The 26,768-nt window shown below is 40.8% G+C and overlaps 1 protein-coding gene across 2 annotated transcripts in view; it reads left to right on the top strand.

Annotated features, from left to right (window-relative positions):
• LOC311516108 (carbonic anhydrase 3-like) overlaps positions 1-26,379 on the top strand; it is a 101,302-nt gene extending 74,923 nt beyond the window's left edge. For both annotated transcript variants that reach the window (XM_084619808.1, XM_084619809.1), the window contains 5 exons: positions 11,352-11,470; positions 13,837-13,929; positions 18,423-18,488; positions 19,248-19,403; positions 25,246-26,379. In XM_084619808.1, the coding sequence (XP_084475934.1) occupies positions 11,352-11,470; positions 13,837-13,929; positions 18,423-18,488; positions 19,248-19,403; positions 25,246-25,365 (554 nt within the window). In that variant the 3' untranslated portion in view covers positions 25,366-26,379. The remainder of the gene's footprint in view (positions 1-11,351; positions 11,471-13,836; positions 13,930-18,422; positions 18,489-19,247; positions 19,404-25,245) is intronic.
• Positions 26,380-26,768: the final 389 nt, after the last annotated feature.

The following is a 26,768-nucleotide window of genomic DNA, read 5'->3' as shown; positions in this document are numbered from 1 at the left end:
TAGCATCTGTTGACTTAACCACTGAAATTTCATACTGATACTGTTGGCTGCACTTCCTAGGAAAAAGTAACTGGCAAGAAGCTGTGAAATTTCTTCACTACTGCATTAAAAAGGAAATCAGATGAATAATATTGCAACTCTAATTCTTGCATCTCTAGAAATCAAATGATTCTAAACTTGCTTCCATCTTTGCAAAGCTTTTAGTGCATAATCCTGAATGCAGACTAGCAATAATTGCCAAGATGCCTCAAGCAGCTTTGGAAAAGATATACAATATTTGGACCCAAGGCTACAGTCTTTGTACTTGTGTGTAAGGACTGCAGGATTTTGGCATATATTTGTAATATGTGCAGTGCCAAGCTACAGCAAGGAAAAACAAATGTGTACATTTTATGTAGTGAAAGACCAGTCAAAAAACACAACATATGGTGTTATTTCTAAACTACACAGGAAACTTCAACTATTACTGCTGCATTGTTAGTAGGGATAGTCATAATTTGTAAGAGTAATTTTGCTAATAGACTCAATGTTCTTGAATATTTAAGTGTGTGCATCTTAATTTTGATTTTTGTTCATTTTTGATGGGTTAATGAAAACAAATCCAAAGTCAAAATATGTACAAGCTGAGTTATCCAATAAAATAAAAAAAAACAAAACAGAAACACACAAAAGACTGGGAATAGTTGCCGGATTTTGATTCGTTCTCTCGCAAAATAGAAAACAAATCTACTTCCCTAAGATCACTTAGCATTTCTTTCTAATATGTTATTTATTTATTTGCATTAGATTAATTTTGGTGGCATTTGCATTGGAATTCTATTCTTGATAAACCACATCAAGTTACATCATTAAAGAGCTGTAGCTGGAGTATATTGAAAGATCTCCATAACCACTGCTGATCATGCTGATCATGTTTGTCTCATTTTTCCTTTTGCTTCCAATCCATATGTTGCATCCACTTGTTATTGTCTCTCATTTCATATTTGGATTACAAACTCTTCAGAGCTCTTTATTTATGTATTTGTACAGTGTCTAGTACTGCCAGGCCTTGATCCATTACTGAAGCCCATAGGCAATACTGTCATACAAATAAATACTATTAATAATAATTAACAATAACCTTAGGTAAAATATGAAATGCCTAACCAAAATCAATATATAGCATTGATGCCACACTTGGTGCCATGAAGTGCAGAAATGTTTGGGACAGTCTGAATTTTGCTCAGATTAACTGCTCACTAAGTGATTGATTCTGATCTGAGAGAGAAAAAGTGACTGGTGAAAGAAGGTGAACTTTATAATACGGTAGAGGCAGAAAAATGTTTTCATACTGCTCTGTCTCTTCTTATCAGTTCTGTGTTTGCAGATGCAGATATTAATAATGGGACAGATCCTGATGTCCTTATTCCCATTGACTTCAGCCTCCATTCTGAGTTCCTTAGAGCAGGAGTTGGGTCTTCATTCTCTCTGTAAATTACCACACACACCTATGGCACAATATATAAATGTTAAATAACAACAATAATAAATGAAGACTTCAGGATTTTTGCCCAAAATAATAATATGATATTTACACTATAAATAAATTCAAATAACAACATTTAGATATTATTCCATTTTCTTAAAGTTTCCAGCAAATATGACCATGCCTATATCTATGACCATTTATAGCCACACATAAGTGGTATGTGATGGAGCTATCTATGGTATACATTTCAGGACCATGCAATACATCGCAGAGACATGTAATAAAGTACATTTATGATGCATCTTTTAGCACCTCACCTGCATTATGCCATCTCTGCCAGCAATACTTCTAACATTCCAGTTTCTGAGCAGCTTCTTAAAAGCCCAAACTGCTAGAGACAGGCAGCTGTGGAAGATGCGTGTCCAGTAGTACTGATAGATTAACTAGATTCCTAGGCCAGAAGGGCCCACTGTGATCATCTAGTCTTACATGTTGTATATCATGGGCTATAGAACATCCCCAAAATAATTCCTAGAGCAGATCTTTTAGAAAAACATCCAGTCTGGATTTAAAAATTGTCAGTGAGGGAGACTCCACCAGGATCATTCATAAATTGCTCCAATAGTTAATTATCTTCACTGTTACAATTTACACCTTATTTCCAATCTGAATTTGTTTAGCTTCAACTCCCAGCCATTGGATCATGTTATACCTTTCTCTACTAGATTGAAGAGCCCATTATCAAGTATTTGTTTCCCATGTAGGTACATACAGACTGTGATCAAGTCACTCCTTAACCTTCTGTTTGTTAATCTTAATAATTTAGCTCCTGGAGTCTATCATTGTAAGGCATTTTTGCTAATCTTTTAATCATTCTCTGAGTCCTCTTCTTTGAACCCTCTCCAATTTATCAACATCCTTCTTGAACTGTGGACACCAGAACTGGACATGGTATTCCAGCAGTGGTTATATACATTTTCTTGGAAATAGACTCTGATTCTTCCAAGGTTGGAGGTATCCCAAGAAGGCACCAGTGTCTCTCCTCATGTGCAAATTCTCTGGCCATCTGCACTCCCACCCTCCTGCTGTTGACTTTCTGTCAGCTGCAGGAGAAGAGCATGGAGCTGCACAGTTAAGACACACTTTCCTGCAAACCTCCCCTGTGTTCATGCAGGACCTTCTTCTGCTGCATTACAGCCTTTCATAGGCATGTTTCTCTTTGGAAGTAGTCCATGCATAAACCTGATAACTGAATTTTAAAGTAAAAATTGTATATGCACGCATTTCACAAAGAACATTTTATTTATGAACTTTTGATGAATAAATGTTCATTTGTTAGCTTCTGAGATAGAAACAATGAGGACAAATAATAATTAAAAACTCTGCTTTTAACTGGAAAAAATGTCTAGCCTAAGCATGGCTTTTATTTTGGTCTAATCCTACTTAAATTTAGAGTGTTACACAAAGCCATCTGTAAGTTAGAGAGAACCAAAAATCCAAAAAATATTCTTTTTAAGTTCTGCACTCTATTCTAGACCCATACCTCACATTACAGGAAGACAGCATTGTCTGTTGTTAACTAGGAAACTGTGCTAGAAGACTTTCCAGCTCTGCCACTGATTTGATGTCTGACTTTAGGTAAGTCATTTAGCCTTTGCCTCAGTTTCCCCATAGGTAAAAGTGAAATAGGGGTCCTTCAGAGGATCCTTCTTATCTGCTTTCCAATTTTTGGTGGGTGTTCCACTGGCCTATGTCCTTGGTCCTCTTCTCTTCTCCTTCTACATCTTATCCACAGTTAATCTCATCAATAAACATCAATTCAACTTCCATCTCTATGCCGATGACTCACAGATCTTCTTCCCTTCTCCTGACCAGACGAAAATCTTGGCCTGTCTCTCTAACAACTCATGAATTCATATTCATTAGCTCAAACTCAACATGGCTAAAACAGAGCTACTAATCTCCCCCCCACCCCCATTCCCTATTACCTCCTTTCTCAATCAGTGTGGACAACATCATCATCTTGCCAGTCATTCAGACACATAACCTGGGCTTCATCTTTGATTCAGACCTCTGACTAGGTCTTCACATCCAGGCTAGGTCTAAATCTTGCCAGTTCTTCCTGCATAACATCTCTAAGATACAGTCTTTCTTATCCATCCACACAGCTAAAACACTCATCCAAGCTCTCATCATCTCATGTATCGATTACTGCAACATTCTTCTCTCTGGCCTTTACAAATGCACTCTTGCCCTACTCATATCCATTCAGAATGCTGCAGCAAAGATTGTTTTCCTAGACGGTTGCTTTAATCATGTCTCCCCTCTCTTTGTATCCTTTCACTGGCTCCCCCTTCTCTATCTCATTAAGACAATCTTGTTGTCTTAACTTTCAAGACCTTTCATGACCTAATCCCACTGTACCTATTGTAGTAGGAAAGAGCCTGAGACATAAACCCTTGTATCAGGTGCCTGGTATGAGGCAGGACCTGCTCACAGAATCTGGCAAGAACAGGGCTGATATTGCAGAAATACACACTCCTAAGACGTGCTAGTCACAGAGTACTCACACAAACACATACGGATATCAAGTGGTATCAAAACATCCCAATATCAAGTATGGTACAAAAACATTCCCCAAGGATAACAGGAACACACTGATAAGGTCAGGATGCCAGTATGTAATAGAAATGTTTTGATAAAACCAACATGTACAAGATGATAAGTGATAAGTAGTCACGTCAGGGGGCAGTAACTGGAGTAACTATGTTAGAGGGACAATACTAACTTGTTTGTATTGGGATATAAAGATGTATCTCAGAGGGAGTATCTTTGTCTGGCCTAAGGAGGAATGGAAAGTCCCGCCATTCACTGAGCTGGTCCATTATTATGGGCATACATGTATTAGTGGTTTGGTAGAATCTGTGGGATACTAGTACTGTACTTCATTGACAATAAACCTGGCCGGGTGCCTTCATCCCTTAACGGATCTTGTGGTCATTGAGAGGTTCGCTCAAGGTCTGCCGTGCCAGCTGTCTGCACAGGGCTGGGGCAGCACACAGAGGGAACACACACACACAGCCAAACATCTATCAATATCTAACCACACCTATTATCTCTCTTTCACTATCAAGCTGTCGATACTTGCTACCAAATGGCTGAGACACCAGCCTCCATGTCCCTCTTGTTTAGTTTTTAAACAAGCACCTTCATACTTTCTCCCATGCTGCCCCTCATGCTTAAGAGGCGCTCCCCATAAACATTTGCAAAGCTAATTCATTATCCACCTTCAAAACACTCCTCCAAACTCTTCTTTGATGTGATGAGTACCAAAAACTTGACGCCGGTTAGTCTGCTGGTACGCTGACACCACTGTCTATCACCAATATTGTCTCATGGTTTCCTTGTATTCCCCCATCTGTCTGCATCTATCTGTTGTCTCTTGTCATACTTAGATTGAAAGCTCCTTGGGGGCAGGGACCATCTTTTTGTTCTGTGTTTGTACAGTGCTTAGCCAGGTGCATGAGTAGGGTTCCTAGTAATTATAGGTAAATACTTATTTATCTTTGCATAACACTTTGAGATTCTTCTATAAAAGGCTTTATCTAACTGCAAATTATTTATGATGATTTATTTATGTATTACTGAAGTCAATAAGACTTACAAGAATTACATAGCTAAAGCCCAGTACAATGCCTGCTTTATGTATGCCAGTGGATATGGCACATACCAACTAAAGACAAACAGCAAAGTTAAGCCTTTCACTTTGTGCTTGGCACATCTTTTATCCCTAGATCTTCCAGCATGTCTGGTATTTAGCATTAATTTGAGACCAGCAGTGCTTATGCACAAGAGGATTTAAGAATTGTATTAATGTTAACTTTGAACCTTTATGATATTGTTGGAGGTCAGAACTTCAGTGCTCTTCAGACCTAGTCTTCTGGAACTGCGATAGTGGTTTGGGTTATCAGCTTTCTGCCTCTGGAGTCATGGGCTGCATTCTTCATTTAGGTCAAACATGAAAATGAATTTGGGAGCTTATTTTATACCAGTGTCTGTTCAAAACAGGCCCAGAATTGAAAGACTAGGGTGGTTTGTGTAGTAAGTCAGGATTGATGTATGCTGGAAAATGGTATGAGAGGCCCACTCTTTATTCTTCTGTATAGACAGTGCCATTTGTTCCTAAAGAACACCAAATTCACATACAAATAAACCCCTTATTTCTTTTGAGTGTTATCTTCTCCTTTTAACAGTTATTTAGATAGAGAATTCCATTTTAAAATGTCAACAATGTAACCATGTGTTGAAGGCCTTTCAGGAAAGTGCTTACCTGACTTAATTAGCCACAATGACTGTGGATATACTGATATCTTCTGTTGAGCAATTGCTTATTTATTTATGGATTTTATAATGTATCATTGACATAATGAGCTGTAACATTTGCTCACGATATTGTCTCTTTGTTTTCTTGTAAAGCAACATTTTCTATCTCAGGGAATAATGCCCCATTATGTTCCCCTGTGGGTTATCACCTGGCCTTGTAGATCAGGCAACAGGTGAGTGTTTTAAGACATGTTTGCAAGGACAAACCCTCCTTATGTCTATAAACAGCGCTGACCTTCTGTGCCAAACTGATTTTTGTCACCTGACCCTCAGTGAGACAAGCCGCATGGAGGAGTCTCTGCTCACCTTAGTTGCATCCGCGTACGCAGCATTGACCTTCACTGGCTATGCCTGCCTCACTGACTTCACTGAAAACTGAAAAACTGCACTGTTTTGATCCAAGCTCAGCCTCTTGCTAGTCAGAAAACAATTCCATGATGGATAAGCATGAGGAGTGCAGGCCACTCTATCAGGCGTCTATCTCTGCACACCCAGTTACAGGCCCCACATTGTGACAGAGGCATCTTTTAAATAGGTGCTGCAAACACTAAATCTCAGGAAGTATCTTGGACTGTCTTCTCTCATTCATTGAATATTTATTCCTGTGGTGCCCAAAGGCCATATCCGAGATCAGGGCCGTACTTTGCTAGGCAGTTTACAAATATACAGAGTAAGAACCAGTCACTGACCAATGGGATGAGAGCTTGTTTTCACAAGGGTCCTCTCAGAACCAAAATGCTGCAAATACTTTCCCCACTGTTTCACCCCTAGAGAGATGCACCCAAATGGCTTAGTCCATGTTGCTTGAGCCCAGCAACAGCAAACCTGAGGCTAAATAATGTGGCTAAAATGTTACTTCCTGAAGAATGGACTGTGGGAAATTTCCAGAATCCAAAACTGATACGTAAGGCCAAACACTCAGCTGCTTAAAGAGGGCAAGACACTCTTGAAGTGGACATCTCCACCAACAGAAATGCTGGACACCAAAACATCAAGAGAAAGCCTGTGAGCTACATCATTAAGCCTTTGCTTGCCATTTTCTGCAATCCCAACTCAGAGACCATTAAAAGAAGCTGAGAGATATTGTTGGGATTTCAATCTAGACTGTTCGGAGACCCTCAGTTTAGCTGAGGCTTTTGTCCAATTTTAATTTCCCAGAAAAGTGTTTCCCATTAGGACAAAATAAATTCAAAGCTTAGGGACAAAGGAATTGTGTGCATTATGTGCACTGAGGTGCAGAGGAATATTGTGGGTTCCCAGCTGTCCTTGCATTCAATATGACATTGCCCAGAGCTAGCACAGATGATGGGAAAGTGGGACATTCTCTTGGAAGAGGAGGCTCCATTACGTTAGCCCAACTAGCAGGCCAGACTCACTGCTGGGTTAATAGTGCCCATGTAGAGTAAATATTAGAGACCTCATGGGTAGGAAAAGTGCCGCCCAAACCACTTGTGGTCCCTAATTGGACCATGCAGTGTTCCTAAGGCATAGTAATAGTGAAGTTTAAGAACAGAGGAGACACCGTCAGCTCTTTGGCTGGGATAGTCAACCTCAAGACAAGCAGGAAGAAGACCAAGAGTATCCAGCCTGTAAAAGAATTTTCAGCTTTCACTTATCTGCTCCATCTCAAGGCAAGACTATTCACCAACTGGGAGATGTGAGATCTGGGAAGGGTAAGCAGAGTTTTCTTACTGACTTACAGGATAAGAGATTGAAACTGGCAGAGTCCTTTAAATGCAACCACTCTACATTTACTTGCAGAGATTCTTTTCAAAAACCAAAGCAGACATTATCAAAGGCAGGAATACTAGGGTTTTGTGTTTGAACTTGGAAAAGGTTCAATCTTCTCCTATTAATGCTGTGATAGACAACAGGCAGGCTAAAATTATAGTTCAGCTCTAATCCAGTGCAGGGGGACCCCATTTTATATATAAACGTAGAGCTATTACTCTAGTGTGGTGGGGTGTACTTGCCCTGCACTGGAAAAGAAGGGGTTAACCCCACACTCTGGGCAGAGGAAGCCATGCCTCCTCGCCCTTGCTAGGCATGCTCCAACTGCTGCTTCCGTATAAAAGGGAGCAGCCCAGCTCATTGTAGGCTGACCGTCAGAGAAGAATGACTGGTCTATTACTTAGAAATAGTAGAAACTGGATCAGCATGGATGACCACCATCCATAAAATCTGGAAATAAAATCTGGAAACTTTAACTGCTCAACATATTCCAGGGTCAGAGAATGTGGTGGTAAATCCTGTCTTTGGAAGGAAGCACCATTGGACCCTGAAACATTCCTCATCTATGGGAGACACAAAACTTTGAGATTCTGAAGATTCCAATGCAAAAATATAGGAAGCATGCATTCTCCATTCCTTGGACAGGCACAGAACTTCTCCACCTGTTTCCCCCACATTCCAGTACTCCAAAAAGTTAAGGATTCTCCATGATCACATACCTGCTGCCAGAGAATCATTGCATTCTGGAGGATTTCAGGTGCATGCCATCACATTCTTGCTTTCAGGTGGGAAAAGTGCAACCGACATAACCTAAAATAGGGATTTTGTTTTGTGGGCAAAATCAAACACAGAAGGTAAAAACACCCTTGTGATATTGTCTTATTAACTAGATATAGTCAGAAGGGACCTTTACTAGCACTGCCAAAATATGTACTGTTGCCTCTGTTTTCCCTGAAGTAAGTAGGACCAGAGAATTCGGAATGCTGACCTCCCAAACCAAATCAATACAGCTTAAATATAAATATTGTGGGGGATGCAAATGTTTTACTAAATCGCATAGCCTCTGTGGACAAATTCTAATGGAATATCAGAAACTCATCTGCAAAACTGCCATATCTCCTACTGTTGTATTTGTCTATCAGAGGGGTAGAATTGCATTTCCTAAAAATGAAGGCACCTTTGAAGAAGCAATATCTCAAAGGTTGTGAATTTCTTCAGTCTTGGAGATCTATGACACAGGAGGCTTGTTCTCCTGTTCTGCTTCATCTGATCATGGATGATAGAATTCAGAAGTCTCTGTCCTCTCCTGCTTAAAGAAGTACATTGGAAAGTCTCTGGATAGAAGGGATTGAGTAGACATCTTTTTTTGTTACAGTTGCAGGACCCTGAAAGCCAGTTTGGTCTAATGCAATCAAAGCTAGTCAAGAAAACCACAGACTTTGCTGTGTCTCCTTTTGGGCCCACTCCCAGAGAGGAACATCAGCAGCAGTGGGGATGTGACATCTCCAGAGAATTGTCCATAGCTCACTGGTTTGATGGCAGAACCTTTATAAAATATTACTGGAGACCTTCATATGTGAACATATTCAGCTTGGCAGTTTTGAATCTCAAGTACTAGAAAATTGAAATAATGTGGCATTATTCCATATGTATAAAAACAAGTTGCCTTTGATTTTAACAACAGGAAATTCTGTTTGAGGGGAATAGTAACATATCATTTCCCCCACATCCCCAAATACTATATCAAGAGAGATGTGTATATGCTTCTTTCCCAACGTTTGGTCACATGCATTGTACTTAATCCTCTCATCCTTTCTGAGTGAAAGTAAACCTTACCCCTTTCATTTCTCCCTCTTCAAGAAGAGGACAGTTTCAAATAATTTTGTTCCAGTCCATAAGCTGAAACAAAATAAAGATGATTTTTTTATTACTTTTGAGCCATATCTCCTCTGTGGACTTCATCTTTATTTTTTAGCCCTTGGAATTTGGACCAAGTGTTTGAGAAAGGTATGTCTTATAGATTTCATCAATTTTTACCTAATTAGAATATGGAAGAGAGGTATTTACATCAGAGACCGTCTATAAATAAAGAGTCTGTTTATACCCTCATTATGTGCTTTTGTGTGTTTGTACCATATTTCTAAACAAACATAAAAGAAAAAGCCTTTCCCCTCATTGAGAGTATAGTCTTTCTGGTTCAAAATCAGTTATGGTCAAGTTAAGCCCTATTTACAGTTGAGAGAAGCAATGAGTTTTTTGGCATCAGGTTTTACAGCCTCACCTGGTGAAAGGATTACCACTGATTGGTGATCACTCACAAGTGAAAACAATGTAAGGTAGTGGGGCAGAAAAGTGTGTGAACAGTGTTCCCACACTTTTGACCTCACATGCATTGTATATGCAAAGTCACGCCACATGGAGGACGCCATTTTATACAGAAACGTGCAGAGATGGGGGGTTGATACTGGCGGGGCAGGATACACTGGTGGAGGTGGAGTACCTGCCCTTAAAAAATCAAGGTTGCACCCCATTGACCTTCAAACAGGATTACTGGTTTTATAAATCTGTTTTAGTGGAGAATTGGTAACCTTGACAGCTGCTACTGATCCCACTGACAAACTGCCTACAGTATTACATGTCTGAGAGACCACGTGAAAGGAAGATGGCCTTCTTCTGTATCCTTCAGATACTTTCTTTCTAGGACATTTCAGAAAAGAGCTGGGCATGGACTTACTCCTGGTCTTTTCAGATCCAGGAATGTAATTGTCTTTACCTGGTATGCCTTTACCATATGGACCCAATCCCATGATGTGTGGATCCCTTGCTGAAACTGTTTGAGCACCTTTAACTTCCATGAAAGTCAATGGCTATTGAGGATGCTCAGAGCCTGCAAGGATCAGTCCTAAGCTAATAGTCAGAAAGTGTGTAATTCATGATGCTATCATAAAATACACTTACCTTGTTCTTTGTGGTTTACAATGTAAAACCTTCCTATTGCTTGGAATAATGACTCATTAGTATGGCCCTGCTGGTGGCAATGTTGCCACGGGTATTACACATACTGAACTTTTTCAGAGAATAAGGTTTGTCTGAATGCTCAGTAACCACTTTTTAGCTCATCTGTTTTTACCTTTGTCTTCTGCTCTTTCTTCAGGAAATAGACCTTTCCCTAGAGATAACAGACTACACTGCAAACATTGCTTGCAACATAGTTTAAAAAGCAGTGACAGTACTGGATCATAGGCAGGGCTTGTAGCACTTTAGTACTACACCTACCCTACTAGTGCCATAAGCTTATGGCACTAGTAGGGTAGGTGTAGTACTGCGTGGCCCCTCTAGGCCAGTTTCACAGAGATTCCCATTAAATCCTCAGCATAAAATTGTGAATTCCATAACAGGACATTCACTGGCGAATGGTGAGCCATCCTGAGCACCCATCCTCCCCAAACTATCATACATTCTGCCGTGCGGGGAATGGGATGTGTTCTACAACTGGCATCCCATTCTGTGGTTTTACCCTGATTCATGGTAATTTCTATAGCTCTGAAATCAAATAGTGCTATATAGCCCAGTGATAGGTAGATACAGGCCTAATCATGCAAGGTGCTGAGTGCCCTCAACTCCCACTGAAATCAGCTGGAATTGCTGTAGGTGCTCAACACCTTCAAAATGTTGGACTCCTCTGTGGTAATTGTATACGCTTATACTTTGAATCAAAGCTTCTTTGAAAAGGTCTGTAGCTAATGTTAATGTGGATTGTCAATTGCAGTGCTGCGAGGTGGACCACTCCCAGGACCCTACAGGCTGCGGCAGTTTCACTTTCATTGGGGTTCTTCTGATGACCATGGCTCTGAGCACATTGTAGATGGAGTGAAATGTGCAGCAGAGGTGGGACCAGTTTTTCTATATACTAGCGTACTGGGCAATTGGGCAACACTAATCGCTTCCTTTTCCAGTATTTATTTGAATTTATTGATTTTGTATGAACTATGTTATAGCTGTGACTATTCAAAAATGTGACCTGGGGTGAATCATTTCTGCCAACAAACACAGCTTTTCATAACAAAAATACAACTCCCCTGCCTGCCCCCTACCAAAACTATAAATTTTTGTAAATATGCCCAAACCTTAAATTCACCATTTTCAGTGAGATCTTTTTGCAGCAAACACAACTTTGGTTGCATTATTTTATTTTTTCTCAAACTTATTATAATATCATTTTTGCTGGTTTTATTGGTCATTAAGAGTTTTTCGTATATAATTAATTATTTATAAAAATAAAGTCCCAGGATTTATTTTTTTCACATGCATTACCAGTGTGGGGAAAAAGGTTATTACAAGGACATTTCAATTAGTTTAAAACTGTTGTGTTTGAGAATATCCTTTAGAGCAGTGTTTCCCAACCTTGGGACACCGCTTGTTCAGGGAAAGCCCTTGGCGGGCCGGGCCATTTTGTCTACCTGCTGCGTCCGCAGGTTTGGCCGATCGTGGCTCCCACTGGCTGCGGTTTACCGCTGCAGGCCAATGGGGGCTGCAGGAAGCGACGCCGGCCGGTACGTCCCTCAGCCCGTGCTGCTTCCCACAGCCCCCATTGGCCTGCAGCGGTGGGAGCCGCGATTGGCCGAACCTGCGGACGTGGCAGGTAAACAAACCAGCCTGGCCCGCCAGGGGCTTTCGCTGAACAAGCGGCATCCCAAGTTTGGGAAACACTGCTCTAGATTTTAAATATCTGTTTTTAAAAATCTATCAGTGTATTGTCAAGAATTGTTTTAAATAAATATTTGCTGCTTTTTTGATGTAAACGCACAAACTACTATGGGCCAAACTCTCTGTAGTTAATGGCTGAGTTTGACCCAGTGTGTATTCGGTGTGGGCTTAAGCTCTGATAGCAATAAATTAATAACAAATTCTGCCTTCTTTGCACATCCTACATGGGAGCAAGTGTAAATTTCAAACTACCATGGAAACACCATGTTTTCTCTCTATCAGGAGCCGTGCAGCAGCCTGCTAGTGTTCCTCCCAACTCTGCAAGCCCGTACATGTCACATGTACCTACTGTACAGAGATATACCATGGCTTTGCACCAACTCCCATCCAGAAGAAATGCTGGCAGACAAGATGCATATCAGAGATGCCCTGGCCCAAAACTTTGTGTGGGGGCTGTGGGTGATTTTCCTCTTTCCTCCCTTTGCCTAGTAGCATCTACCATGGTCCAGCTCCATGGGTATCCCAGTTTCTACTAGTGGATTGAGTGGGAGCATTCTGTCCCCCAAACCTCTGTTTTTAGTTCCATCAAGAAAAGTCTTTTTACTTTGCCTTTGTTTGCGGGACTAAGATTTAACCCCTAGGCCTTTATACAGAGGAGAAACAATATATGGAGTGAATAATGCTTTGCTAGAATACAAGTGGAGGCTGTGGGCCATGTTGCTTTTATCCTAAACAATGATGCACGTAACAACAGAGGAGTAAATAAAGAGCAATATATTATATGCCGCATTCAGGAAGAGTGCTATTTTTTAAAATATGAGTGTACATGAGCTAAATTTAATGAAACTGCTGGATAATCTCATTGTGAATGAAGTTATACCACATTCGTATTATATGAAGATATGTCCAGATTCTGCATATATTCAGATACCATGGTGATGGCCATGTTATTAGAAGCTAAATAAATAGATAGCAGTCCTCTGGAAGAATAAATAAAACATTATGAAAAATTTCCTGAACATTTAGTATTGTAGACAGTAGAGATGAGAAAGAACTACAGGGTCACCTGGTCCATTCACTACCAGGTCAGGGGAGTGGGATGGAGAGTAGAGCAAGAACAGCAGAACCATGGTTTATAAAGCACAAATATATTTCAGTTTTTTAAAAGAATTTCTTTAACCTGAAAATACAATTGATATTAAACACATCAATGGATAACTTCTGCATTGCATGTGTGCATGTTACATGCATTTGTAAGCATCTCCTCTATTACGTTATTTGATTAATTTCAAGCAAGTTTTGTATTTTTATGCTTCATTTAAAACCAAAGTAGTTGACAAGCAGTTGTTGCAAAAAACACAAGCATGTGGAAGAGCTGTAGAAGCAATAGGACATATTTATACATATTTTCATTTGGAGGCCAAGTTCTGCATTCCCTGTGCATTCAAAACTCTTTCAGCAGGATGCACAAGGAATGCAGGACCTGGCCTGTGATGGCATTTTATTGCATAACAGTATTTGTAACATTTACATTTCTTTGGTTCAAGCTTCATATGGTACACTGGAATCCGAAATATAGTAATTTTGCTGAAGCTTTGAAACAACCTGATGGCGTGGCTGTTGTGGGCATTTTTCTGAAAGTAAGTTTGGAAGTGTTCATTCTTTATACTGTTGCATACCTGTATTCTTCTGCTAATTGCAGGAAAAAAAGTTCCTGTTGTACTTACTTCTCAGCCATATATCTCATTAGAGAATAATATTCAGAATGATGCATACATTGGGATTAGGATAGGCCTGGATCCATAGAAATTTATTGCACTCACACCCATAAAACAGACTTTTAGCACCATCCCTAACATTCAGTAGTGTGTGTCATACATGTACCTGAATAGGAGTCATTTTATCTGCAGTCTGTACCTGTTGCTACATCCACAACACTGAGACTATGTTTTGATGGGGAGTGAGGGAACCCAGGTTGCATTTTCTCCTCCTCTCTGGGTGCCGTATCAATGGCAGGTATCTGCTCAGTAGCAATCAGCTGTGCAGTGTTACTCACTGAATGATTTCCATGACAGAGATCTCTCTCAAAGAATCTGCCTTAATCTTACCCTGACAAAAACCAGGGTCACTTCTTCCACTGTTCATGGCAGCCTGTCCCACAGCCACCCCCATCAACAGAGCTTTTCATCCTATCTCAGCAATATACACAATGATTTCTCATTAAGTTTATATAGGGATCATGAGAAAAACTTTCTCACTGTTCAGGTCCAAAGTTTTAGTCATAGATTCTAAGCCTAGAAGGGACCACTGTGATTATGTAGTCTCGCCTCCTTTGTAACATAGGCCAGAAAACTTCCCTGAAATAATTCCTGTTCGAACTAGAACATATATTTTAGGGAAAAAATCTAATCGAGATTTTAAAATTGCCTGTGATGAAGAATTTGCCACAACCTTTGCTAAATTGTTTCAATGGTTAATCACCCTCACTGTTAAAAATGTATGCCTTATTATTTGTAGTCTGATTTTCTCTAGCTTCAACTTCCAACCATTCAAACTTGTTGTGCCTTTGTCTGCTAGACTGAGGATCCCATTCTCAAATATTTGTTCCTCATGTAGATACTTGTAGTCTATAATCAAGTCACCCCTTCATTTTCTGTTTGTTAAACTAAATAGATTGAGCTCCTTGGATCTACCACTATAAAGCAAGTTTTCCAATCGTTTAATCATTCTTGTGGCTTTTCTCTGAACCCTCTTCAATTCATCGACAACCTTCTTGAATTGTGAATACCAGACACAGTATTCTAGCAGCAGTCTCACGAGTGCTAAATACAGAGGTAATATAACCTCCCTTTGACTACGTGAGATCGTTCTGTTTATGCATTAAAGGATTGCATTAGCCCTTTTGGTCAGAGAGTCACCCTCTTGTTTAGCTGATTATCAGCCATGCCCCACAAATATTTCTCAGGATAGAGGTCTGTAAACATGGCCTACATTCTTTGTTTCTAGATGTATGACTTTGCATTTGGATATTAGAGTAACAGCCGTGTTAGTCTGTCTTCGCAAAAAGAAAAGGAGTACTTGTGGCACCTTAAAGACTAACCAATTTATTTGAGCATGAGCTTTCGTGAGCTACAGCTCAAAGCTGTAGCTCACGAAAGCTCATGCTCAAATAAATTGGTTAGTCTCTAAGGTGCCACAAGTACTCCTTTTCATTTGGATATTGTTTGCTTGTGCCCAATTTAGCAAGCGATCCAGATTACTCTTTATCAGTGACCTGTCCTCTTCTTTATTTTCCACTCTTCCTGTGTTTGTGCAAACTCTAAATTTTATCACTGATGATTTTATGTTTTCTTCCAGGTCATTGATACAAATTTTAAATAGTGTGGGGCCAAGAACGAATCCCTGCAGTACCCCACTAGAAATACACCTGTTTGATGATAGGTTTCGGAGTAGCAGCCGTGTTAGCCTGGGAATGGATGTGTCATTACACAAAGTAAAACTATTTCCCCATGCTTATTCCCCCCCCCCCAACTGCTCCTTGGATTTTCCTGTTAACTGCTGGAAATGGCCCACCTTGATTATCACTACAAAAGGTTTTCTCTCCCCCGCTCTCCTGCTGGTAATAGCTCATCTTAAGTGATCACTCTCCTTCCACGGCATGCATCCGATGAAGTGAGCTGTAGCTCACGAAAGCTCATGCTCAAATAAATTGGTTAGTCTCTAAGGTGCCACAAGTACTCCTTTTCTCCTTACAGTGTGTATGATAACACCCATTTTTTCATGTTCTGTGTGTATATAAATCTCCTCATTGTATTTTCCACTGAATGCATCCGATGAAGTGAGCTGTAGCTCACGAAAGCTTATGCTCTAATAAATTTGTTAGTCTCTAAGGTACCACAAGTACTCCTTTTCTTTTTATTTTGAGACCTGTCAGTTAGCCAGCTTTTAATCCATTTATTATACACTGTGTTGGTTTTGTATCATTTTAGTATCTTAATCAAATTCCCATGGGGAACCAAGTTCAATGCTTTGCAGAAGTCCAAGTATGTTACATCAACTCCATTACTTTTACCAGCCAAACTTGTAATATTATCAAAAAAGATATCAAGTTAGTTTGACAGGATCTATTTTCCATAAACCCATGTTGATGGTCTTAATTATATTAATTTCCTTAAGTCTTTATTAATCAAGTTCCATATCAGCTGTTCCATTATTTTGCTCGGGATCAATGCCAGGCTAACAGGCCTATCATCACCTGGGTTGTCCTGTTTATCCTTTTTAAATATTGGCACAACACTAGTTCAGCCCAATGCAGAAATGGGATCCCACCATGAAGGTTGGATTTGGTCCAGATTCAAACTATCTTCAAATTCTGGAATTAGATCCAGCATTTTGGTTTAGGCACTTCTCTAATACTAATAGACACAAGCTCAAAGTCCTTACTGAAGTGTCTTTAACCAGGCAAAACTCAGTTGGTATGTCTACACTGCAATATAAAACCAGGGTCTGAACTCATGCTGAATCCTAATCCCCCTACACGCAAATTGTGCCAACCTAGGGCTCAGACCCAAGATCCCTGGATGGAGGGTCTGAGCCTGATTCAAGGTGGGACCCAAGTTTGAGCCCTATTGTTTTTCAGTGTAGATGCCGCCCCACTGGACTTGTGCTCTGGGAGTCTGCCAGAAGTATTCCACAATCCCAATGGCTGGCTGACTTTGTCCTCGGGACAGTCAAGTTTTCCCACACTGCACCACAAACAAAGGACCAGAGTGGCCACATTTTGGGAAGGCGCTGGGAAGTCTGGAATATGTGTGGTTGAACTCGTATCCACATGATGCAGTGTAGACACTGGAGCTCCAGGTTGAGACCCAGAGTTCAACAATTCCTGTCCTGGGGTTACAAATGAGTGTAGATGCTCAAGACCTACGTTAACAATCCCAGGGTCTGCTAACTAGAATTCTGCTAACACTGGGCTTACATTGCAGTGTAGAAATAACTTAGTGGGTTGAATAGTAGTTGAGTAGTGAAAATTCCTCAGATATTTTACGTCTGTCATGATTTTTCTTTCTCATTTGGCTGTCAGTGTCCGTGGTGAGAATGAGCACTGGTTATTAGCAGAGGTCGTAGTAGTACCGCGTGCAGTTCTCCACACATCTCTGGAAATGCACCTTGAGTCCGACCATCAGCAACGCTCACATATGAGAAGGCTGAGACGCTTTTCATTATTTCATTTTGGTGCTATCAAAACATTTTGAGTTTTTCAGTTCAGTCAAAACTATTCAGCAATTCACTGAAGATATTTCATTCAGTTCTAGTGATACTAGAGTGAGTCATGGTGTCTTCTCTGATGCTGTACTTCAATGGATGTTTGGTTTATGTGAAGCCTGCAGAACAAGGCCCAAGAGGAGGTAGTTTAAGAAGGGCAAATTTACATTACTGGTGACATGAACCATGTTATAACCCATTCTTCCAGAGATGAGAAGCTTCTTTAGTGTTAGACTCTGCTGCTATCCTCTTCTGAAGTATCAGAAGGCATAATGTAGTATTTCTTTACACTTCTTTACGTGAGATCAGATCCTTTGCAAAGATATCAGCTTTCCACTTCTATTTTCCCTGCGTACTCAGTTTAGCATGTAGTTTTATTCTTTACTAAAGTCAGGCTACTGCATAAGGGCTAAAGCATGCATTTGGTAGGAAAATTACCACCAACTTGTATATATATATATGCTAAAGAAACTATACATTTTCTCTTTGTTATAAGTAAAAATTGTGTGAGATGTGAAACTAATTTAGTTCTAATCATCAGAATTTCTTCTTTTGCATCCCATCCTGTCCCCACTCAAATCAGTGGGAATTATACTAGCCACTTCAACTGGAGCATGACTGAGCTTTGTAGGTAGTTTTAGCAAACACTACTGTAATGAAAAATCAAGTAATTTATTCTTATATTATTCTGGGTGTTTTTTCCCTCCATCAGGAGTAACGTTTTGTTGTTTTTCAGTACAAAATGGTCAGAGAATGTTAATTGGCAGAGGGATGGGTCAAGTAGCATTTTTCATGCAGTTGTGAGATATGAAGGAAAACAAATTCAGCTGGCATATCTACTGTTCAATTTATGCTTTCTGCATTACAGGTTGGAAAAACTCCCAAACCAGAGATGAAGAGAATTCTTGAAGAAATAGATAATATTAAGACAAAGGTAACAAAATAGTTTTTATTTTATTAAGTTAACTGGGTAGCTTCAGTAGCAAGAACCAGAAGGCCAGATTTGCTAGTCTGCTCTGGCTGCTTTGCATTGTTCCAGCAACACATAGCAGCCAGAGCATTCTGGTGACTATGGCCCAGAATATCTTCTCTTCTTTAAGGAGAAATATAATTCCTCCTCTCACTTCTCTAAGGTCCCCCATTGACTTCAATGGGCTTTCCATCAGCCCCTAAATACACGGTTGCCAGGCAGCCCTCACTGATATCAGCACAAATATCATTGCAAATCCTATCCTAAACTGTTTTTCAAATTAATTAATTACCTAAGGGCTTATATAGACAGAACTCCCACAGAAGGGATCTTAGTTTGCATAAGAATTACAGTATCAGAAAGCTTATGCTCAAATAAATCTGTTAATCTTTAAGGTGCCACCAGACTCCTTGTTAGTCACAATTGTTAGGTAACAGTACATTATGGTGACAAGAGTTTCTGAGAAGTTACAATACTTAGTTACATCAGTGGACTCTTTGATAAAGTGCATCTTATTTTATTTCTTTGGGAAATCTCAGCCTCGGACTAGTGGTCATTTCTAGAAAAGTAAGTTACAGGGCAAATATTTGAAAGGAGGAGGTCAGCCTCTTACATGATATTGGACATTTCATTAATTTTTCCATGGAAACTCGACTCTCATTTTAAGCAAGCTCGGTGTCTCCATTAGTGTTATTAAAGAGATTTCTGTTTTGTTTATTTAAGGGGAAAGAGGCTCCTTTTCCAAACTTTGATCCATCAATTCTTTTCCCTAAATCTCGGGACTATTGGACCTACCATGGCTCCTTCACTACACCTCCTTGTGAAGAGTGCATTACCTGGATTCTTCTGAGGGAGCCTATTGAAGTCAGCCCAGACCAGGTAAACTTCAGCTGGACATTAACCCCCTATTGTCATCGTTCTTTCACAATTTGAGATTATTTATTTACACATCATCCTGACCTTACTCTTTCAATAAGGAAAACTCCCACTGGAATCAGTGGGAAATTGCATGAATAAAGACTGAGTTAAAACAGAGTGAAAGCTGAATTTCAGGATTGGGCCCTTCTATTAGAAACTACTCAGTTGGCTTCATTAGGAACACCATTGGAACTCTGAAAATTGCTGCATAGGACTCCAGGTTTCCCTGGGCCTGCCACCAAATATAGCCACCCAACCCACGAGCCCCACATCCCAGTCTCTATATAATTCTAGTGCCAGCAGGTGGCAGCAGAGACTGAAATCCCTAGCTGTCTTCCTCATTTGGAAAATTGTTTGTTCCTCCTTTTGGCTTCCTACACCATGTCAGTGGGAGGGTTCAGGTCACCAGACACCATAGAGTTTCATAAATCAGGCTGGGGGATGGGGGTGCTCACAGGGAGGCAGTGGGTGACTAGGAAATGAATGTGAGAGTTTGGGGCTATGTGGAGGTGATCTGATTGTAGGCAGGGTACAAGGGAGTTCTCACCACATTGGCCAAGGAGGAGTGGTAGCTCTCCCTTTCCTCTCTGTCTGCTCTCTCCTTACTTTAACCCATGAGTGTAGAAGATGGAGCTGGATGTGACACGCACACATTACTTCACATAGGAACTTAGAATCATAGAATAGAATATCAGGGTTGGAAGGGACCTCAGGAGGCCATCTAGTCCAACCCCCTGCTCAAAGCAGGACCAGTCCCCAACTAAATCATCCCAGCCAGGGCTTTGTCAAGCCTGATCTTGAAAACCTCCAAGGAAGGAGATTCCACCACCTCCCTAGGTAACCCATTCCAGTGCTTCACCACCCTCCTAGTGAAATAGTTTTTCCTAATATCCAACCTAAACTTCCCAGACTGCAACTTGAGACCGTTGCTCCTTGTTCTGTCATCTGCTACCACTGAGAACAGTCTAGATCCATCCTCTTTGGAACCCCCTTTCAGGTAGTTGAAAGCAGTTATCAAATCCCCTCTCATTCTTCTCTTCTGCAGACTAAAATATCCCAGTCCTCTCAGCCTCTCCTCATAAATCATGTGTCCAGCCCCCTAATCATTTTTGTTACCCTCCGCTGGACTCTTTCCGGTTTTTCCACATCCTTCTTGTAGTATGGGGCCCAAAACTGCACACAGTACTCCAGATGAGGCCTCACCAATGCCAAATAGAGGGGAATGATCACATCCCTCATCTGCTGGCAATGCTCCTACTTATACAGCCCAAAATGCTGTTAGCCTTCTTGGCAAAAAGGGCACACTGTTGACTCATATCCAGCTTCTTGTCCACTGTAACCCCTAGGTCCATTTCTGTGGAACTGCTGCCTAGCCACTGGGTCCCTAGTCTGGAGCAGTGCATGGGAGTCTTCTGTCCTTGCAAAACCAAAACCTGCGCTGCTCATACACCAAGCTTATCAAAATTTAAGCCACTAACCTAGATACTTCTGTGGTGTGATAAATCAGCGGAACGTTTGATGCATGTAACAAAAGTTATAGTTATGTATGTTTAAACCATTTAAATTCTAAGGGGTTTTTCAGTTAGAACTGGTTGGAAAAAATGCAATGAAACTTTTTATTGGAATTTGCCATTTTTTTGAAATCTAAACAAATGGCAGAGACGGTTTGATTTTGATGAAGTTTTGACAGAACCCAGGCAGGGTTCCCATGGAATCCTGCCTGCCTCACAGGTTTCAAACCCTGCTTGGTTTTCAGCCAGATTGCCTGCCTGGCTTTTTGGCAGCCTGCCTGGCTACCTGCTGGAGAGCCAAGTTCCTCAGTAACCTGCCTAGAGGGCCTTACTGGGAACTGAGAGCCTGGGATAAGACCTGGCTTGCAGCCCACAGCTCCTCGAAAGCCCAGGGTCCTCTGCTCTGGGACAGCCCAACAAATAGATCACCTCAGGATCTGTGGCCCCTGGGCAGCATCCCAAAGGGACAGCCTCAGAGCCTGTGCTCCATTCCCTTTCTCAGAGAATTTTTAAATTTTTGGTTTTCATTCCAAATTTGAACGAAACCAATTTCAAAATATCTCCATGAAATGCCCACCTCTATAACTCCCTCTAACTTCCATCTTTCAGGCAGAAAATTTCCCAGGTCTGATGTCTATTTGTGTTGATTTTTTTTTCCTTTTGAAAATTTGAGCAAAATCACCAATTATACTTGAATGAAGACTGAGTAAAAAAAAATTTTTTACTGTGGAGTGCAATGAATGAGGCACGATGAGCGAGACTAATAATAAATAGTCAACCAATGGCTCATGCAGTATGCACTGAATGAAGCAGGGGTTCCTATGATCATCTAATTGAAAACTGTATCATAATGCGACCTTACGTTTGGCATTTCTTAGGGATTCATTTTACAGCCATAATGTTCTTTTAATTTAGCTTTTATGTAATATTTCAAAAGATTCTTCCCTAAAATCCATTTTATTTGAAATACTAATTTCAAAAGTACAGTGACCTGCCCCACACATTCTAGGTGGCAGTGTGTAACAAAGGTGATTGCAAAACTTGCATTAATTTCTATGTAAAAAGTACATTTCTGGAAATGTTCTTGGCTAAATTTTAGTAGACAGAAGTGGTAACTTTGGGTGACCTTCATTTCTCTGAGCTGAAGGCTTCATACCCAAGATGATGGTCTTTGAGGAGAAATAAATATATTTGTACATTTCCATCCCCTGCCCCAGCACTTAAATGGTAGAAATCTGATAAAATTGACCAATGATCATTTTGGTGATCTCACATTTAAAGATCAGTTTTCTAATCTAGGATTGTTCCTACACTCAGCAGTCCACAATGTATGAGTGCCCCAAATTTCAAGACTCTAGCTAAATAGGAAAATGAAAATTCAAGGAGTCAGTGAGTGACATGTTACACAGGTACGTATTAGATTATACATATGTATTTACATATGTATAACTTCTCATCCTAGAATCTCAAGGTGCTTTTTTAATATGGTACAAATAAGCCAGTGCCGGCATCTTTGACACTGCATATAGATTCTGGTTGGTATTAGCATATCACACAACAATTTGATTTCCAAATTCTGACCTGATACTTTTGTGGCTGCTTATTATACGAAAAATGGACTAAGCGGAGTACAGTGAGATTGCGAGAACTGAGGGGCTGACTTGAACCTTAGTCCCAAAGGTTAAAGCTAACATAAGCTCCTGCATGACTATATTAACATAGCTCATCGCTGCATTTTCATAGCTCATTCAAATACAGAGCTGATCTGGAGGTCACTTCCCTATTTTTCCCTATTTATACCAAAATATAAAGGTATTAGATATTTGAGAGCTTCTCCTTGCATGCAAAATGCAAATTGGCTCTGGTCAGCTTTCCTGGCTCAACAACACAAGTTTGGTTAGAGCCTCATTACTGACTCAGGTATTTACAGTACATTTATTTGGAACTCCGATGAAGGCATAGCTATTAGTGAACAGCTCTGTGTTGCATCAGCAATAAAAATATCAACTTTCTCTTCTTCCCCCACTTTAAGGGTCGATCTTAGTGTGAAATTCATTTAGAATGCAACAACTATGTGCTGAATCCTTGATCCAGCTCCATCTGATGTGTTTCTGATCACTGCTGTATTCAGACAACACTCTTCTTTCTAAATAGTGCCAGTAGCAGGTTTTAGGCATGGCATTAATTGTTCTCCCAGTAGCCAGCAGGGCCTGTGTGTAACCTGCAAGGGAGCACCTTGATCGGTTCATCCAGAGAGTCTGATCATTTCAAAACGTGGATAATTAGTACTTGTAGCCATGCTTTGTTGCTTATTTGGGGTTATGCTGTTTTACAGACGGAATTATTAGTAGTAATATTTGTAGTCATGCCAAGGAGCCCCAGTCTTGGACCAAGGCCCCACTGTGCTGGGCACAGTACTAACACTGAACAAAATGAAAATCCCTGCCCCAAAGAGCTGACAGTATAAGTGACCATCACCTGAGAGAAGTTCACAGGATCAGACCCTTAAAGATCTCTAATCCTAGAAGCCTGCTAACATTCAGACTTGCTGACAGTAATGTTGTAAGTGCTAATCCCTTTGACAGAGTGGCCAAGATTGTTCTCCTTCTGTATGGCTGGGACACTGAGGGCCGAATTGTCCAGTGTGCAACTGGTGCACCTGGAAAGATGTGCTCACTCCACACGCATTAGGCTGTGAGCCATTACCCAGTCCACTCTTTGTTATTATATTATTTCTACAACACTCCTGGCATGCATGGAACTTTACAGAAAATGCACATACAAACATCCATTGGTGCACTCCAGTGTGGCGGGGGAGGTACAGCAGGAGCGAGTTCCTTTGGAAGTAGGGCCCTCTGGCTGCAGAGCAAGAGAACGTCATCAAGTCCTGAAGAGCACTTGGAAAATGCAGCTTGTGGCATCACAGAAAGAGAGGTTAACCCTGGATTTTTAATTTTTTCAGCAGAAAAGAAACAAACTGAAGGTCCTGCTCCTAACCCATTCAAAGCATTGCAGGAGGCAGCATCCTACTTAACAATATTGCTGCCACTAGTACCGGGTCTTCCTACTATACCACAACAGGATATAGCCTGTGCCTCAGCTTGTTATTGAAGCAAAGGATTTGTTGGAAAATCCAGCCCTAAGGGCTTCTCACAAGGGACCAAATCCTGACACATCCCTCGCAACCGCTGAGAGCTCTATTGCTAGGACAAAATGGTGCAGTTCTTGTGCTGAAAGGGAGGGGCTAGGATTTGGAGCCCCTGCATAGGTGGTCCACACCCCTTGCATGTCATAGTACTCTGCAAAACCAGTGCTCCCTGCACCCCATCACATTGAGCCTGGCGGCAAGACTGAGCTGGAGAATACAGACGTGGAACTGGATTTATCCACTGTATCTGTCTGTCTGTCCATCTATCTACAGTCAATATTTATATAGTTTTGCTGTAGTATCTAGGCAATGGGTCCCCAGGCTATTTTATCCCATTAAATGGTTCCCAAACTTGGTTCGCGGCTAGTGCAGGGTAAGCCCCTGGCAAGCCACGAGACACTTTGTTTACCTGAGCGTCCGCAGGTACTCAGTGGCCGCGGTTCACTGTTCCTGGCCAATGGGAACTGTGGGAAGTGGCACAGGCTGGGCTGGGCAGATTTCTCATGGAATGCAAAACACATGCCTCTGTTCTCTAAAATAGAATTACATTCCTTCATTGGAACAAAACCTTGTTAAACCACTCTTGCTTTTTTGCCAGCTTAAAAGACAGCCTTACATTCTGAACACAGGATACAGTGAGCCATGAGGCCCATGATGCATTTGTTATTATGTTTCAGATTAAAAATCCAGCTGATGAACTTTTCACTGCCTTTTGAAAATATTAACTAAATACTCTGCAGGCAAGCTGTCACCATGATTTCTGTCATCCTTTATACTCTTACTCTGCCTCCCTGATCATGAAGGGTAATTTCCACTGCAGTTCTACAGCACAAGGGGCACACAAGGGCTGCCTATCCATTGCGCACCACAGAGCTCCTCAGTGCGAGGATGTGTGGAGATGGGGCATAAAGAGGCAAGGCATGCTCAGAGGATCCTCTGCTATAGAGATTGACTGTGTAAGGATCCCCAGAGGCTATTCCAGCCATTAGGCTGCAGTAGTCTCCATGCAGTGGCTCCTGTGACTTTGTAGGGAGATTCCTCCCCAACACCCAGTGGTTGGCCCAGCTTGTTGGTCTAGGCCTTACGCCCTGAATTTACCCCTAAGTGGATTCCATGTTGACATTTTAATTTTGCTTTCTTGCAGATGGCAAAGCTTCGTAGCCTTTCCATCAATGCTGAGACAGAACCTGCTCGCCCAATGGTGGATAACTGGCGCCCTCCTCAGCCTGTGAAAGGAAGGGTGGTGAAAGCCTCTTTCCAATAAAATCTGTACTAAAACTGGGTGTCTTCGAGTGAGGAAATTCCTACATCTCAAAGCCTAGTTAGCTTTGTGCTCTCTACTGCTCTTCCTCTGGAGGCAGATCTGTTTCTGATTCTGAAATGCTGAGTAATGAAATGTCGTGGATCAATTAATCTAATTTTGAGAGGTCAAAAATTACGTGAGGCAAACTCTAACTTTAACGTGAAAATGTGGAATCTGTGTTTGGATCTCAATAACAACTGTGTTAGCTTTGGCAGTAGTATTTTTATGGATATTTCTAAGGGAGAAAAATGGTATAATTACCAATGGCTAGAAAAGGCATTTTCCCACTATCCTTATGTTCTTTAGTGCTCACCTTTTTCAAGACCATAGAGGTTTCCAACTAAGAAACAATGTCATCTGAATTTAAAATGGGCAATATGATCAAATTCTATTATCAGTTGTACTAATATAATCCAGTGGGAACTCCTGTGTGTAACTGAGGGCAGAGTTTTGGCCTTTGTATTCATATAGAACTGTTGAGAGTACAAAGACTCACTAAATTCCCATAGATAATTAAAGCAAGTTAAGATTTTAACAAACTGAAAGGTTAATATTGTACAATTTCATTTTGAAAATTGAAATCCAGGTGTTAGATCAAACTAAGAGTAGAGAATTTGTAGGCCTTCTTGATGGATGAAACTGGATAGATTCTGTAGAAAGCCCTTTAGCATCCTAAGTGTTATTTCACTTCCATTTTTAATACTATAACATTTTACTTATATGTCTCAAGGCCAAATTTTATCCTCATGCATATATGCATTTGAGCCTGATGTCACTGACATTTGTGTGCAAGTATCTGAGACCAGAATTTAATTGAATATCTAAAAGCAATTGACTGCTATGTTCTCCTCCTTTGCTGTTGGACTCATCTTATGGTAGCAAAAGCAATGAAACAGGACTGCATGACTGCAATTAAAGTAACAGCACCACTTCTGTCTGAGGACAACCAACACAAATAAATACTCTTAAATAAGAGATCCTGGTTTTGGTTTTATTTCTAATGTTGGGTGACAGGAAAAATAACAGACACAAATTTAACAGGAAGACTTGGTAATGTCTTCCATAACACATTTGTTATGGGTTCATGTGAGCCACTGGAGCAACTCACAAGCAAACTCTTTGTAATTTTACATCAGTCAAATTGATATTCAACTCAGGGTGGCCATCTGGGCTTTACATTCCACAAAGTAAACAAAAATAGGCTTTGGCTGAACAAGCTGGCTTTTGGAGTTAAGATAGGAAAGATAATTCCTCCAGCTTCAGACAGAATTGCCTCTTGGATGAAGTAGCCAAGCCAGTTTACAGTGCCATCAGGCCTGATTGGCTTTTGTCTGCTCCCAGTCCTTCCAGCTGATGGAGGATCA

The sequence above is a fragment of the Lepidochelys olivacea genome (genome assembly GCF_965140295.1).
Source record: "Lepidochelys olivacea isolate rLepOli2 genome assembly, chromosome: 2".
Classification (NCBI taxonomy): domain Eukaryota; kingdom Metazoa; phylum Chordata; order Testudines; family Cheloniidae; genus Lepidochelys; species Lepidochelys olivacea.
The sequence above is the reverse complement of the archived record's forward strand: the minus strand, read 5'-3'. Positions and strand labels throughout refer to the sequence as shown.